Source organism: Gopherus evgoodei, chromosome 4, assembly GCF_007399415.2.
Source record: "Gopherus evgoodei ecotype Sinaloan lineage chromosome 4, rGopEvg1_v1.p, whole genome shotgun sequence".
NCBI classification, from domain to species: domain Eukaryota; kingdom Metazoa; phylum Chordata; order Testudines; family Testudinidae; genus Gopherus; species Gopherus evgoodei.
This window is the reverse complement of record NC_044325.1, coordinates 84,798,415-84,815,458: the sequence shown is the minus strand read 5'-3', so window position 1 is coordinate 84,815,458 and position 17,044 is coordinate 84,798,415. Positions and strand designations below refer to the sequence as shown.

The 17,044-nt window shown below is 40.8% G+C and overlaps 1 protein-coding gene across 1 annotated transcript in view; it reads left to right on the top strand.

The window, feature by feature from the left end:
• Window positions 1–1,769: 1,769 nt before the first annotated feature.
• Window positions 1,770–17,044, top strand: part of CD44 (CD44 molecule (Indian blood group)) — a 101,233-nt gene continuing 85,958 nt past the window's right edge. The window contains exons 1-2 of the mRNA XM_030560054.1: window positions 1,770–1,856; window positions 6,036–6,135. Coding sequence (XP_030415914.1) covers window positions 1,851–1,856; window positions 6,036–6,135 — 106 coding nt within the window. The 5' untranslated portion in view covers window positions 1,770–1,850. The remainder of the gene's footprint in view (window positions 1,857–6,035; window positions 6,136–17,044) is intronic.

Sequence of the window (17,044 nt, the reverse complement as noted above, 5' to 3'; positions counted from 1 at the left end):
GCTCTCTTTTATCAAGCACTGTAAATCTGCTGAGGAAAAGTGCTATATAAGAGATAGGGATTATTATTATTCTCAGAAGAGAACCAGACTTAACACAAGAAGGCAGGCATATTTCCTCACATTAACTTACTTGATAAAACATAACTCTTCCAAACCGGTAGTCTGTGACTGTGGTTCCCCCATATGCTGTCTGTCACATACAATGCACACGACTGCACCTTCCGTCCCAATTCCCGCATGGAACCAGCTATTACCTTAGTCACTAAAAACAAACATGCCTTTAATGGTCTCTATAAATATCATGCTTTTCATTCATATTTACTCTGCACTGGGGTGACATACTGATTGTTAGATACAGGTTGGCAGCCAAACTGCTATTGTGCCTGTTTATATACAGACTGTGTATGGTTTAATAGGTTGTTTGTTAATGGAAAGGAAGTACATGAAAATTCATTCTTGCGTGTTTGTGTTTGGTATACAACATAAATGTTGCTGTATCAATAACAGGGGCAGCACACATCCAGCATGTTACTGTGCAAACAGTAACTGCCACACAGATGAATCCAACATGATTTTGGCTTCTGCTTTTTTAAAGTAGTAACATATTTTGTATTTATCACTGGTTGTGAATCTGACCATGCAATGCCACCCCTATTCCTATACAGACAAAGAAAAATGTTTATGCAACAGATGAGCCATGCACAATGCATGTACTGGACAAAACCCCACATTTGCCCCAAAACCTGAATGAACATCTGGCCTGATCCAAATCCCATTTAAATCAATGGAAAGACTCCCTTTAACTTCCAAGGGCTTTGGATCAGGCCTATACTGGGCAACTGAGGACAAAAAACACCTATTTGCACATGCAGCTAGCATTTTGCATATGCAAATGTAGAGTTTTACTCATGCAGCATAAATGTGTGCATTTGTTTGGCTCACAGGTTGTGCTGGGACTGTGTAAGTTTGGCCCAACCATTCAAATACACAGTGAACAAAGGAGGAAGGGTAGATGAGATGAGAGACAGGACAGAGAGGTCTGGGATCACGGAAAGGGTATGAGATGCCAGGGGATGAGGGGGAGGAAGAAAGAAGGGGAGGTAAATGGGTGAGGGCTGGATAGACTGTGGATGAGGGAGAGAGGAAGGTCTCAGAGGAGAGGAATAGAAGGGAAGTAAAGGCACAGAGGGAAGGACAGAGAGAAGAGCGACAGAAATAAGACACATTGAGAGAGAGAGACCCATATGTGCTTGTTCTACCTATTACTAAGCTGAAAAGGAAAGAGAGACAAGAGGATTGTGGCAGCTTATACCCTGAGACATACATTTTCAGGTTCTCATTACTCCATATCAGGCTTTCCTGAGGTGGCAAAGGGAATCATTCCAACCATCTACAGAGAGAGCTTATTCCTCCCCTCCCCCCAAAACTCCACATAATATTGGCTCGGTTAATAACTAATGCATTCAATATGCCTATGCACACACATCTGGCTTGTGACTGCATCTCTTGTGTGCTCTGTGTGGATCTCCCACTATGCACCCCTGTCTCAAACACACATGTAGGAAGCGGTAGATGGTGGGGAGATTATAAAGGGGGATGGGCAATCTGACTACTTCTCTCTGCAGTGCTTCAGGCTATATGGGCTGGCCAGGGACCAAATGCTTTGATTAAACATTAAGCTTAAGGAAACTGGCGGAGGCACGTGTTCTAAAGTAGATGGGCGTTTGTAAAGTGTCCTTGACAATAAACTTGAATATCTGAGACCATTGTGGTCTTTGCTCTGTTCTAACTCGTGGTTGGGAGAACTGAGGCAAAGCAGCAACGCGGACTGAGAGCTGAGGAGGCTGAACATGAAGGTACCATTCTAGGTTGCTTTTCTTTTTAGAAGTAAACTGGGGGGAGGGAGGGCATTGTTCATCTTCCTAATTCTGTGCAGGACACAGGCTGTAAATTTCATCTGGGAACAAAAGGTTGTTGGGAGTAGAATCGGATGCCCAGCTTCCAAGGAGAATGTTTTGCCCTCAAGCCAAAAAAGCAGCTTCTCTATTTCAGCACAGACTCTGTTATCCCCTCCCTGTCAGCTCCTGGAGCCCAAGGAAAGGTGTACTCCAGCAGTGTTTGCTATAATGAAACTTTAGGACCATTTCCATTATAAAACCTTGTTTCAGGATTAGCCATGACAATTAAAGTTAGGCTGAACTTTAGCAAACAAGATTTCAGAGTGGGAACAGAGGAGCAAAACAGATTAAAAAAATACCCCCCTGTGATTATAGGTAAGGGTAAGAAAAGGTTTTGAAAATGAAACCATCTTACTCTGAATCACAGGACATCTTACTGTAAGCTAAGGTTCAGTTAAAAATTTTGTACTGCAACCCTCTTAAACAATGTTATTATTCTACTTTGAATAAAGGTTCACTGTATTCAGGATTACTCAAAGAGGGTTCTATTGTGCATCTACACTCTGTGTGTGTGTATGTGGTTGGGAAATTATTTTTATTCTCACAAAAAATGTTAACAAATATTTTTTCTTTGAAATATTTTTAGGTTTTGGTGCTAAGTGGAAAATTTTGTGTTAAATCTGAAAAAATTTTGGCTTTCAAAATTTCATTTTTTTCAACAAAATCTCTATTTTTTTTAACAAAAAGGAATTTTTTTGTTGCAAACATTTGTTTCATGGGGAAATTATTTCCCATAAATAAAGTCCACCTTGACTGATTTTTATTTGACAAACTGTAATATACACATTAAGGTATACATCCTTATATGCATATAAACACAAGTACCATGGAAAAATCCTGGCCCCATTGAAGTCAATGGGAGTTTTGACATGTGCACTGGGACCAGAATTTCACTCTATAAGAGGATCCCAGTGCACATATCTTTTTTATACTGCTGTAAGTCACATACACAGTTTTACTGGAGGTCAAAAATATATGCAGAATCCATAATAATGGTTTTATCAGCATGAATTGGTGATGGCTACATTACTGTGAATGATGAAACAAGAATGAATTATTCAGGTACTTGAATGAATGGTAAAACTTCTATTGTACTTGGTACCATTTTGCATTCTATACCATATTCCAGGTGTTTTATAGGAAAACCATTTTAGAAAAGTTTGAGAGAGTTTAACATTTTTAGTTGTCATTTTTTGATGTTTTTCTGTCTTTGTAGCCAAGTTCTTTTAGTGCCATGAATCCAGCTGTACAGAGGAGAGAGAGAGTTAAAAAATTGTAAGAAATATATTTTAGAAACCTCTAATATTTGCATATAGAAATATCCTTTTGGTACCTAATAATTTCGTGGGACCAAATCCTCAATTCTGGTAAATCAGTGAAGCGCCATCCAAGTCAATGGCATTATACTGATTTATATCAGTTGAGGATCTGGCCCAGGGTTTTTATGTGCCTATGTCATGGTGCTGTCTCAGGTTAAACACAAGTGCTGCATGTTCCACTAGAACGGTAGGCAGTTTGTTTCGCCGATGTTATAAAGCTCCCTTTTCAAGCCCTCTAGCATTATGAACCCTAAATCTGATCTAATTTGTGATCAGCCTATGCCTCAGGCCAATGTATTTTGGGGAGAGAAATTCCACATTTGGGTGGAAAAGAAGGAAATAGTTTTGTGCCAAGTATTGTTTAACAGCAACTGTTTGAAGCTGCTTAATAGTTTGGAATGTTAGAATAAGTCCCAGGGAGAAGAATTAGTGGGCAGAGGGCAGGTGAGATGGAAAAAAGTACATACTAAATGCAATTTATCACCTGGCTCTGCAGTTTATCACATGAGGTGACATCCATGTGATAAATTGCATTTATCATGTACGTCTGACTGCCTCTCTTGAACTATGCACTAATCCATCTATGCACCTGGACTACTTATAAAGTTCCAAATCCCTGTACAGTCCCATACAACAATCTACTAAAGAAATATTTTCCAACCAAACCCCACCCCAGTGTGGAATTTTCCCCAAAATTACGCTATTCTGAGCTGCAGGATAGACAATATTCAGTCCTAGATGAGTGACGGGTTTATGATCTGTTGTCTTGGGACCCTCAGAGGCTAGAAGTAGAAGCTTTATTCCAATAGAAAGCCAAGAATTCCCATTTCCAGGGGGAAAAGGCTTTTGAGAAAGATCCTCAACCACTGTAAATTGGCATAGTTTCTATGAAGTCAATGGAACTCTCCAATTTACAGCCGCTGAAGAGCTGGCTTTTTGTTTCTAAAACTGATTGGGCCTTAAAACGGTGTTTTATGTATAAAAACAGCTGTTTCATGTAGTTTTTTTAGAGTTTTTACAAAATTAGTTATGTTTTCCTTCCAATGAGTGAAGTCCAATTATACACATAGGGCCAAATTTTTGAAAATCCCACTGGGTGTCTATATCCTAGAACACCTACACCTTTTGATAATCTTGCCCATAGTCCAAAGGCAGTCTAGCTTTGCAAGTGGAGAAATACAGGATAGAATACACTCACAATAGGCTATAAGCCTATGAACAATACACATTTTCTTTTGAAACAATAAGGAGCAGAGAGGTTATTTTACCTCTGCATTTGATACTAATGCAACCACTGCTGGAATACTGTGACCAGTTCTGGTGTTCCCATTCAAAAAGGATGTTGATAAATTGGAGAGTGCTCAGAGAAGAGCCACGGGAATGATTAAAAGATTAGAAAACATGCCTAAACAAAGAGAAATCAATATATCCACACAATGAAATATGTTTAAAGTGTAACTTTGAAGTTATAAGATCCATAAGAAACAAAACTCTGCATGTTATGAGGAAAGGCTTCCACCATTAGATATTCTAGAGCTGTTGCTAAAATTGGTGCTAGCTGAGGAAGGGGCAGTTAGCCACCTTTTAGTATGTTTTATTAGAAATGTTTGTAAAAGCAGTCACTGCTCTCAGTAGTTTCATTATATCTGCATTGTGAATACTTCACTCTGGATTTTCTGTTTCATATAATGGAATTAGATAATGGAAAGACCTATTAGATGATCCAGTTCATTCATTCTCTCTCACCATCCTGGCCTAATCCAGTGCTTTATAATACATTTCCTAGGGATTTGTCCAATCTAGTTTGAAAGGTGCCCCAGATTGGGACCTTCCATCACTTTCCTTTGGAGGCTATTTAAGAGTGTTCTTGAACCCTCCTCTATTTGCCAATTGAGAACTTGCTGTTCCCCTGTATGTGAAAGCATTGGGTCTCCTGTGTTGTTTCCCAAATCACTTTCAAAAGAGAAAGTCCTGAAATTTCCTTTGTTCTGTAAAGATTTAGTGCCTGTGGCTGGGAGAACCTGTGCTCTATACTTTTCCATTGTTTGTCTTATGCAAAACTAAAAATGTATATAAAAGATCTTTAATGTGTGGAACAGATGGTTCAACAGTATTAATAGTAAAATGATATAGAAACTTTAATCTCTAGGTTGCTCACTGAAATCCAGCCCTGATCAATCATAGAATTGTAGGACAGGAAGGGAGCTCAGGAGGTCTTCTAGTCCAGTCCCCTAAACTCAAGGCAGGACTAAATATTATCAATAGTGACTGAAAGCCATTGCCATCTCCTTGCTGTTAAAGGTTGATGTTTAATGGGCATTGTGGTCTCTGCCCAGTGCCCAGTAAAGTGATGTCTACTTCATGTGAGCCACCACTGTAACACATCAGATGGGAGATGGAGGTATGAATGGACTGTGCAGCATGAACAGGAGAGGGCAGGATGGTGGTAGCTTACACGTTCAGTGCCCATGTTGTATCCTCCCCTTACATAAACATTCATTGGCACCTTTCAATCGCATTAAATTAACATAAAACCCCACACTGCAATGAGTATATGCACATGTAGAAAATAGAAAGTGTCATACTTTCACTGACTCTTCCATTGTCTTTTGGTAATAAAGTCCTTCCCCCTTACACCATAAAAATAAGGAATCATTGGTTTCATCCCAGCTCCCAGTGAGTGTCTGATGTCTCTGACACAAAACAACCCACCATTATAACTGGCACTATTTACCTCTCTTGTTGGCGATGTCTGCAGAGAGGCCACGAATTGAATGGGCCATGGAGAGTGAGCTGTACCCTCATACTTACTGCAGTGGTGGTCTCTCCAGATCAGAACAGAAGCATGTTGGCAAAAGGTAAGTGTGAAAGAAATCTAATCTACCTGTGCTTCATCGGGACACCATATCCCTGTGCTGTCACTCTAGTGCTTTTTCAGCAGTGCTAAATTCACTGGAAAATGAGGGAGAGAAAATGGAAAGAGAAAAATGTCATTTAGAAATGTTCGGAGAGTTGTAGATGTTTTGGTGGGTTTCTAAAACTCAGATGTTTTATGTTCTCCTGCCTCTTATAAAGAGGTTTTTAAACAGGCTAAGGGAGTGGATGCTGATAAGTCAGTCAGCTAACTCGTGAGATGTTGCAGAAACTTTCCAACCAAGAAGCAGTAATATTATACTCATGAGTAAAAGTTTTGGTGCCTCTTTAAAACCCTGCTGGAGCTGCTTACTCAGTAACTTCCCCTTACCCCCTCCCCTTGCTCTGTCTAGTTTTGTTTCGACATGGGTGTGACTTTTGGTTCAGCTCCCCCTCCCTGTTATGTCACTGCTTCAATTTCTTTAGAATCCGAATAAAAACTGCAGCAAACTTCAGAGCTCATTGATTGATTGCAGGCTGACCTAGGCTTTTTTCATTCGTGCACCCTTCAAGGATCTCCTTAGTTTTGGCAAAGTAACTCTGAAGAAACAATGAGCAGGTTCTTGTTGTGTGCAACTTTTGGATTATGCTTGCTGCAGCTTTGTCTAGCAGAGATACGTAAGTAGTGTATGAATGAAAAGTCTAATGTTTGCTAATAAGTTATGCTTCAGACAGCAGCTGCTAGCCAACCAGCCAGCTAGCAGCCTGCTTCTCACACTAGCGCATTTTTGAGTAAAATTTTATTATCTGTAAGTTATTTTCCAGTGAAAATCATACCAAATTATACTTGTGCTGTTTTTCTTTTTACATGCAAGAAAAAAGAGTGTATGTTAAGTGCAGCTACAAAAACTTGAAAAGTTAACTGTAGTTAATCAAAATTAAGTTTAAACTAAGAACTGAAGTACCATAGGCAACTGATCTTCAGCTGAACTGTTCTAAATTAAACTGTAGAAACTGCTGTTATTTATTTATTTTGCTATACCAATGTTGTAAAGCAGACAGTTGGTGGGGGGGAATCCAACCCTCCTGGCATACAATAGCTGTATTATTAGGTTCACACAAGCTGAACTAAAGGCTAATGAATACCGGGTTGGGATGCAAAAACTAGGACAGGCATGCTGAAAAGAAACTTAACTGCTATGAACTGTGACTGAAATCTGGAAGGGGTTTTATGTCCATGGTGCATTTTTCTGACCTTTCTCTAAAGCTTTCTTTTGGGGTTAACTGGGGAGGGTTTGGAGCAAACAAAGGAGTTTGATGGAGATGAGCAATCTGCTTTTCTATACTTTTATAGTGTGACTACCAATACCAGAATAAATAACTTCTTTCAGAAATAAAAGCACTCCATTTTTAAAAATCTGAAAATCAGATGCCCAGGAAGACAAAATGACCTTAAAATTTGAGGTGATGCAGGCACAACAGTGTTTGGGGGAAATAGCTGTGCCTTTAACAGAGTCCCATTGTAACAGAAATTGCCTTGAGTTGGTTTGGAGGGAAACAATTATCCTTCCACCTTGGTTTTCTACTAGCCAGTTCTTGGTAATCTAACAAAATCCATTTGTCATAGACACTGTCACCTCGGTGCTTTTGTTTACCTCTTGTTTACTCGAGCACCAATAAATGGCTCCAGTTGTGCAGATCAGTGAATGGGTGTGTCAGAATGAACAATTCCAGACACATCAGTGATAGCTGGAGAAGCCTTATGCATTGCTTTCTGAAATATTTTTCCTGTTATACTAAGTGTACATTTCATACTAAAATCAAAGACTTGGATAATTCATTTAGGCTCAGGTAGAAGGACTGGAGGCTTGTCTGAGGTGTGGCTAGAACTTCGACTTTGACTTAGCATGTGTATGTACTGTATAATGATTAAGATGATTTGGTTGTCTTTTGCTCAATTAATGTATCCTTTTATGAACTGCCAAAAGTGCCATAAATAAACACAATCTGCACTTACTCTGGGGATAACACTTCTGCTGTGAGAGAGAAGAAAACCCCATAATCTAGTCCCCAGTGCAGTTAGGAAACACATGTCAAGCTTCACGTATGCCCCACAGGAAAGTTTCTTTAGCGGCTTAGCAGGGTATTAGTTTATAGCTACAGTATATTTTACTTGGTATGCAGTGCATTCCAGCCTGCCTTTGTAGTCATTAATGACTTTAAAACTGCAGCCGATTTTTTTATAGCATCCTTCTTACAGTACATCACAAAATACTAGCAGTTATATTTGGAACATATTTAAAAGAAAGGGCCTGAAGTGCAAAATTCAGATTTGGTCCCAATTTTGAATTCTTCTAAAGTTTGGAAATGTTTGAATCTCAAATTTTGATTCAAACCAATCTCTGATACTCTAGTTTGCTTACCAGGTCTCAGCTGCAGGCTGGGTAGGTTTCACTCATTCAGCTGGGAAGTGATGATGACGATGATTAATATTTAAGCAGAGTTAGGACTTGTTTAAACAAAGTTGTTCCTGCTTAAGAAATCCCAATTAACTTCGTGAATGGATACTTTTATTCTGGAACAACAGTGTACGCACATGGAGTTATTCAGGAAAAATTGTTGCACTTTAAATTACCATAATCTGTGTCAACTCTTAAGCGTAGTCAAGCTCTTAGAGTCAAGGCACGGGGCCTGCAAATATGGTAGCTAATGGAAAGATCAGGATCAATGGACACTGATTGCTGTCTTCAGATTAGAACCCAATTCTAGAGCCCAGGAGGTAGGTAAGAGGACATCCTATCTGGAGACTCCCTCCACCCCCACCACAAAACCTATATAAACCAATTGCCTCCAAACTCTTTGCATCTAGTTGGGTAGCATAAGTGTGACTGATGACAGAATATGACCCTAAACTGGAAGAAGATAGAATGGTACCAGAGATCTAAGTTGCAAAGAAAAAGGAGAGCTGGGAATGTCATTGAGAGAGAGAGAGAGAGAGGCAGAATGCCCATCTGCATAGAAGTGGTGGCCAAAGTTGCACCACAAGAGGAGGTGAAAAGAAAGGGATACTATAATTTATCAATCAGTCAAAGAGAGAAAGGGATCTTACCTGCCATTTAGGCTATATAACTCTTATGCAAAACTGTACATAAAACAATTCAAACAAGCCCGTTGTGCTAGTTTATTTCAGGAAGGATGTAACATTGTATACCTTGGCTAGTCTCCCAAAGCTCTCAGTAACTAGATTTTAATAAAGATTGTCTTGAGCTGCCATTGTCGTTTAATGGAAAGGGTACAAATCTGCCCTTAGGCTCTCTGTGCCAAGCCAACAGACCGCAGTTGCGGATATACCAAGGGAGCGAGAGTGAGGCTTAAATGAGGGCAGCTGGAGATGGGAGATGATGGCATCACAGTGCTGAAAACCCTTTAAGCTAAGCTCTCTTACACACATGGTGTGTTGTTGCATGTAGTGTTGTTGAAGCAACTCATCATTTCAGCTAAGATTAAGTGAAGGATCAGAACCATATCTGAGATATGTCTTCCCCTGTGGGATTATACCCTGCACTCTTAAGGACCTGGACTTGAAACATTATTATTATTATTTCTGCTGCTATTTATATTGCACCACAAATGGACACAGGGTTCTTCAGTAGTTGGGTTGCCAGACAATGCTCATAATCTTTGTTCAAAAGAGCTTAGAGACCATACAGAAAGATAAAGTGTAGGCTGTCGTGCTGCCATTCCAGCAAAATTACATTGTGGAACAGATCGGTTCTCGGGCCTATTTTCAAGGAGAAAAGGGAAGTGGGTTGTTGTCCTTACTTGGATAACTGCAAAGATGTTTCAAATTTAAAGGGAAGCATGGAAGACACCAAGAAGGTGAAAAGGGGATGAAGGGAGTAGTCAAGAGGGACGCTTGGATGACATGTAAGGAGTATTGTAAAAGGTGACTATGGAACGAGAGCTAGGGTGGAGGTGTGGAGCTCTTTGAATGAGAAGAGAAGTCTGACATTTATTTATATGGGAAGAATAGAGGAAACTAGTGGGGAGGTAGAAGAACTGGGAAGCTGTTGTCAGAAAAGCAGTAAAATAAGATGGATAAGAGGGATCAGAAGTAGAGTCCAGAGAGAAGAGAGGTTTCAGTAATACAGCTAGGATATAGCTAGAGCATAGTCTACAGATTTGACAGTAGGGTTAAAGAGAGAGAAATAAATTTTGTAGACACTGTAGAGTAGGGGTGGCCAACCTGTGGCTCTGGAGCCACATGCAGCTCTTCAGAAGTTAATATGCAGCTCCTTGTATAGGCACCAACTCCGGGACTGGAACTACAAGCGCCAACTTTCCAGTGGGCCAAGGGGTGCTCACTGCTCAACCCCTGGCTCTGCCACAGGCGCTGGGAGGGGAAGGTGCTGATCAGTGGGGCTGCCAGTGGGCAGGAGGTGCTGGGAGCAGGGGCAGGGGGGAGCTGATGGAGGGGCTCCTGATGTATTATTGTGGCTCTTTGACAATGTACATTGGTAAATTCTGGCTCCTTCTCAGGCACAGTTTGGCCACCCCTGCTGTAGAGGATTTGGGGAAGTTCTGGATATGAGCAGATTCACAGACAAAAATTAGGTAGTAGAAAATGGTAGTGTTGTTGCCAGAGAAGAGATGATCTGATGGAAACATAGTTTAGGTTTGACCATATTAAGCTTTAGGAAACATCAGGGAAAGAGGCAGACTAAACAGAGGTGGGGAAAAGTAATGGTCATCAGAGAAGTGGTTCCCATGATTTTGAAAAAGATGGAATCTAAAGGGACAAGGACTCTGGGGGATTCTGACAGTTTTGTAGCAGCTCTTTTCCATTCCAACTACTGTACTCTTGTATATTTGGTGTTTCTGGCTGTGAGAGTGCATGATCCTTTCAAAATACAGAGTATAATCAAATTTTCATAATTACCTACTGTGTAATGTAATTTGACAGAGAGGATAATAATGGAACAGGCACTGCCCACTATAATATTCTTTCCTACATTTAAGAAGAATGCAACAGTGCATTGGCCCGACAAATCAATACCAGTCAAAGTTTGGATTGGATACGAAACAGTGAAGTTCCCTATTGTGGCTTTGATCAAGCAGTCACATTATCTGTATAGTGCCTTTAATGGCAGCAATAGCCCACAATTTTCAAAGATCAGTGCTGCCGGTCTGAAAAATAGTTCATATATAAGCGCTACAAATCTCTTAACGCCAGTTAGTAAACAAGAACATACTACTAGCCTTAATCAAATACTCGTGTCAATTTTAACACTGGGATTCATGTAGTAGATCCATTTAGGATGATCAGATGTCCCGTTTTTAAAGGAACAGTCACGCTTCTTGGGGAATTTTTCTTATATAGGTGCCTATTACCCTCCAACCCCTCCCTTTTTTTCATGGTTGCTATCTGGTCGCTCTAGATCCACTGAAGTTTAAATTTAATCTTGAAAGTCAACAAAAGTCAGGGTTGAATTATTAATGGGAATTGGAGAGAGGATATGGAATTTTTCATCACTAGCTCCCTGTTTTAAAAGGGGTCATCATTAGTACCTGATATATCTCGTCTCCTGTCCACTAATTTTTTGCCTTTAATCACAAAGCCATCCTTCTTCCCTAATACATTTGGTGTTTTTTCAGGCCATTCTTTATGGATTATTGGCAATTGACCTCACCAATCTTTTTGGTATAATTGATAATCATTTCTCAGGCAAATCCAGCAGTTCACTGGGCTGTTAAATCACAATTGCCTGTCACTCATAAAGAAGCAGTAATCCCTGCAAAGAAAGCCTTCCTGCCTCCATTAAGTTGGTATCTAATTCATAATGGCTACCGTGGCTGTTATATTCCCGGTAGCAAAGCAGTGAGTGTCAAATCTAAGTGCTTGTCAGTTCCTTACCCTTCAAACCACAAACCATCTCCCCTGCAGTGGTATCAGCTATAACAGTAGCAGCTGGCTGTGATTTTCCTGTGTTGGAGCTGACCCCACCCAAAGCACGAAAGGGGAATTTCCGCATATGACTGAATCAGAGAAGAGTAATAAGAAATGACATAGAGAAGGGGGTTTCTTAGAGGAGCTTCTCTCTCAAATTGAAACTCCAGCTAATTCCAATGCATTTGGTCGATGTGTAGTTCCATGACTTGGTTTCCCTTCTAATGATGTCTGCATCAGTATTTAAAGTCTGTGGGTAGTATTAACAAGGAAATTGAACTCTCTTATGCACCCAAGAGATGCAGATCATATCTCTGGGGTTTTCCAATCAGCCTGCATTACAACGCCAGTTATGTTGTACAATGCAATGCAACTTATTTGTGTACAACATCTTTTATCCGCTGTGTCACAAAGCAAAAAAGATGAGATTAGAACAAGTTAAAGGGAGGGTCTCATTTAATTATTCACACTGAAGCTGAAGCAATCACACTAATTCAAAGCAAAAATCACAGGGAAGACCTGATTTTTTAATATATCCACAGCTGGAAAGTATATAGGTTGGCTTTTTTTTTTTTTTACTCATGACTGAACTCATCTCAGTGGGCTTGGAATCTCTGTGATCATTGGAACTCCATGCACTACCAAACCACTGTTGCACACTGATACACTGTGCTGTGTGTTTGCAAAAATAATATCAAGCTGTGGTAAAACTCCCATATCTGTTGCTGCAAATAAAGCTGTTCGAAAAGCAGCTTACGATGGGTATATTAGAGGATACCACTGTGGTGCATGCTGACAGCTGACTTGGAAAAGAATATTGAACAGTGGTAGTAAACTACACCAGTGGTTCTCAACCAGAGGTGTGTGTACCCCTGGTGGGTATGCAGAGGTCTTTCAGGGGGTATGCCAACTCATCTAGATCAGTGTTTCTCAACCTGGGAAAGTTGTGGGATGGTTTTTTTTGGGGGGGGTGGCATTGCAAGTGCGGGCTGACGTTAGGGGGTGGAAAGCAGGGCAATTGTCTATGGCCCCATGCTGCAGGGGGGCCTGTTAAGCTAAATTACTTGCTTCAGCCCCGGGTGGCAGGGCTCTGGCTTCAGACTCCTGAAAGGTTTACAGTAGTTTGGAAAGGTTGAGAACCACTGAACTACACCATTAATATCTGGTTTTGTAAATATTAAAATTGCCTCAGGTGCAGAATAAATTACTGTCAAGTGCCTGTTTTGGGAGACTGGTATATGTTTCACTTTGGGGAGCTGCTGACTGAGTGGACCCCAATGGGAAATGCATTCTTGGTACAGGATTTCCATGAAGTATTTTTGTGTTATTGGATGGGTGCCTTTAAATCAATAGGGTGCGGCAGGTGTAGGTAGATGTGCTAATTATGTTCCTTCAGCGTATCCCCATTCAGCAGTGAGATATTTCCAGGCACTTGGGGATGCTTAAAATGTGACCTGTATTGAATAGAACCCTGATATCCTTTTTGTAAATGTAATGATAATGTTTAGGGCTTTTCATCTGCAGATCTCAAAGCACTTTGCACAGATGAGTAAGCATTAATAGCCATCATTTGCCAATGGGAACATTGTGGTTACAGAGATGTGAAGTGACATGGCAACTTAGTGTCAGTCAGGAACAAAGCCCAAGTCTCCTGACTCACATTCCAGGCCTCCACCTACTAGATAAAGTTGCCATATTGGGAATATGAATAGTTAACAGGGTGGGTTCAAGGGAAAGTGTCATTATGCAACCTGTAGAGGGAAACAATTGATTAACAGTGAACACAGCTAAGGCGTGACGTGGTTGCCTTTCCCTTTCATCTTCTTTTCCCATTTCACTTTCATTCACTTTTCTATTCCTCCTCATCCTCTTCCCATTATATAGCTACTGTTAATTTTTCTGTCCCTTCCCTTTCTCGTGATTTACCTGGACAGTTATGGAATATATAGAGTACTTTAATATTCCTGTGTTTTGCTGAAGCTTCTTCAAATTTTCAATAACTGTTTTTCTTATTCACCATTCATTAATGTTTCTTATGCATGAATTGTAATGATAGGAATAAAGAAAATATTTTAACAGGGAAAGAGACTATATAGATTGTGAAGTTAATTCAGATTAATTTCCTCTGCAGCAAATCTGTAAGAAACCACACTTTGAATGAAGCTTTTGTTCCTTCTGTTGACATTGCTGTCCAATTTCCTGTTTCATTGCATAAATGATACCTGCACATAATCCTATAACCTTTCAGCTATTACCATTCGCTATCGTTTGATTTTTCTTAAGCAGAAGTGGATCCAGGTTGCAATTTCCTAAAAGTGTTCAGATCCAAGGTTTTGATTCAGATTTGTCATTTTTCTTAACTAGGGATGTTCAAAACTATTTGAACAAAATAAGAGTGGACCCAAACCTTTGCCCCAAATTGACGTTAAAAAAATCAGTCTTAAAATTGATTTAAAATAATATTTTTAATCATTTATGGTTTTTTATTTTTCATTGTAGTCCAGAGGACAATTCCTAGAATGTTACAATGTAGCAGCTACTTATATTGTTTGGTACTCATGGATTTTCATGGGTAAATGACATTAAAATATCCATGCCTCCCCGAGCAGATTAAAAATTGCAAACTTTGTCCCTCCTAGACTGCAGACCACCATTGCACAGGCCTCATTATTCTCAGTTTGTGGAAACATCTATCTTTAACTTCCATTGCTTCTTCAGAGTAACTTGCAGGTGCAGTTGGTATTCTGTTTAACCAATTGCTCTGTATGTGATCAGGGCCGGCTCTAGCCATTTCGCCGCCCCAAGCACAGCGGCATGCCACAGGTGGCGCTCTGCTGCTCGCCGGTCCTGAGGCTCTGGGGACCTCCTGCAGGCGTCCCTGCGGAGGATCTGCTGGTCCTGCGGCTCCAGTGGACCTCCTGCAGGCGTGCCTATGGATGCTCCACTGAAGCCACGGGACCAGCGAACCCTCCGCAGGGACGCCTGCGGGAGGTCCACCAGAGCCGCCTGCCGCCCTCCCGGCAACCGGCAGAGCGCCCCCCACAGCATGCCGCCCCAAGCACGCACTTGGCACGCTGGGGCCTGGAGCTGGCCCTGTATGTGATGATCCTAGAAGTCTGCTTCCTTTACATTTCTTATTTCCATCATCTTCATTAGGTTTTTCTCTTTTGTTCATTTTCCCTCTCTCTGGTATCTGGCTGAAGCAATCTGCTAGACTCTGTAGGTTCCTATCTGTCTAAATAGTTACCAGAGGGTTAAATCCAATTTATCTAAATTTGGTCAGTACTCTGGTCATCTTCAGAAGAAATAAAAATCTAGATCACCAATTGCTCTCAAGAAATAGGCCTTGGGGGACACTTGAATGAAAGGAAACTTTACAGGAGCAAATATGTTCTAGTTCTGGACTATATTTTTGTCCCTCACAACAAATATTTCTGTTCCTTTTAATTTCAGCCATCCTGTCCATGTATCTCTGACTTGCATGCCTGTGTTTTTTAACCATACCAATGTCATTCTGGGACCCTGGCTCCCAGTGATTTCATGAGAATGGTACTAATGAAATGTCTCTGTCTGCCAGGGCAAGAAAGATCAGAGTCGTTCTGGTCACCTTTTGATAAGTGATAATCTGAACACTTTCAATTTTAGTGGAGGAACAAAGATCCTTGCTTGAAATGAATTCTTCAGTCTCTGACTTCATATGTGGTACCAAACTGTAATGATGCCTCTCTTCATAGGCAGGGCTCAGCCATTTCATTTTCTAACCTGCAGGGAATAACTTTCTGGAAGTTACAATTAACCACCAGAGGAGTGCAGTGACCCTTTCAGGTGAAAAAGACATCCAATGCTGTTGAAGAAGAAATCTTTGCCCTCTACTTAGTGACTTAATGAGCTGCAGAGCCACTTGCTCATTGAGTGGAGAAACAATCACAGCAGAACATCCTTTGTGCTTTTGTGACGTGTGTTGTGACAGCATCATCCTGCACTGAATCCAGCATCATAATGACAATAATGGAATCCTTTGTCATCATGTTGCACCATGCTGATTTCTGTATCTCCCTGCAGTTCTCTCTTTTCCCTGTAGCCCCATTCGCTCTGTGCTTGGTGGGATGGGAGATAATCCTAGCATCTCTGATCTATTTTATTAGTGTGTTCCCCACCTGAGAAGCTTCAGATGTGTTGTGTAGGAGTAATATGAGTCATGTTCTCCATGAGACCAGGCAGTCAGAGGAATGCCACACATATTTAAGGATTCCAGGAGAGCTGCATTGGAGGGCCCTACAGAGACACATGCAGCTGTTGAGCCACAAGTTGAGTAACATCCCAGGGCTACTGAATGTAGCACACCATTCTCCTTTTTTAGTCTGGAATGATTCAGTATATGGATTGAGGCAGAAGGCCTGCTCCCCTTCCATCCATGAAGAGGCACGCTCCAGGACTTAGAGGTTGTCCACATTCAGTATATTTATAACAGAATGAGAGAGACTGTGTCCAGTTTGCAGCTGTCTCATTAGTAGTTTTGTTCTCTATTAACCTTTGACTGAGAGTACAGTTTTACCTATATAGTTCATACCACAGGGGGTTGGGGTTTCCTTTTTGAACAAAGTCTTTGTTACATTCAACGAGTATTCACTTGGAGTCAATGCTGTCGTGGTAATTGTTGATGAGAGTGGACTGTATATAAATGTACTACAATGGAGCATTGTGCTGCCACTATCTAGTGGCAATCCCAATGATCTTCAAGCACAGCATCTCTTCTTTTGCAAACCACTGCATCTCAGAGCACCTTCCCCTCACTGTGCAAGCAATTTGGAAACTGGAATCCATCTTTCTGTCTACTTATACATTATTATGGTGCCTGTCAATATTAAATATAAGCAAGAGCGGCTTTCCCAGCTGCTGCTAAGTGGGCAAACACTTGCTTCAAACATATAGAATGGCCACACACAATCCAAGATACTGTTGTGCTG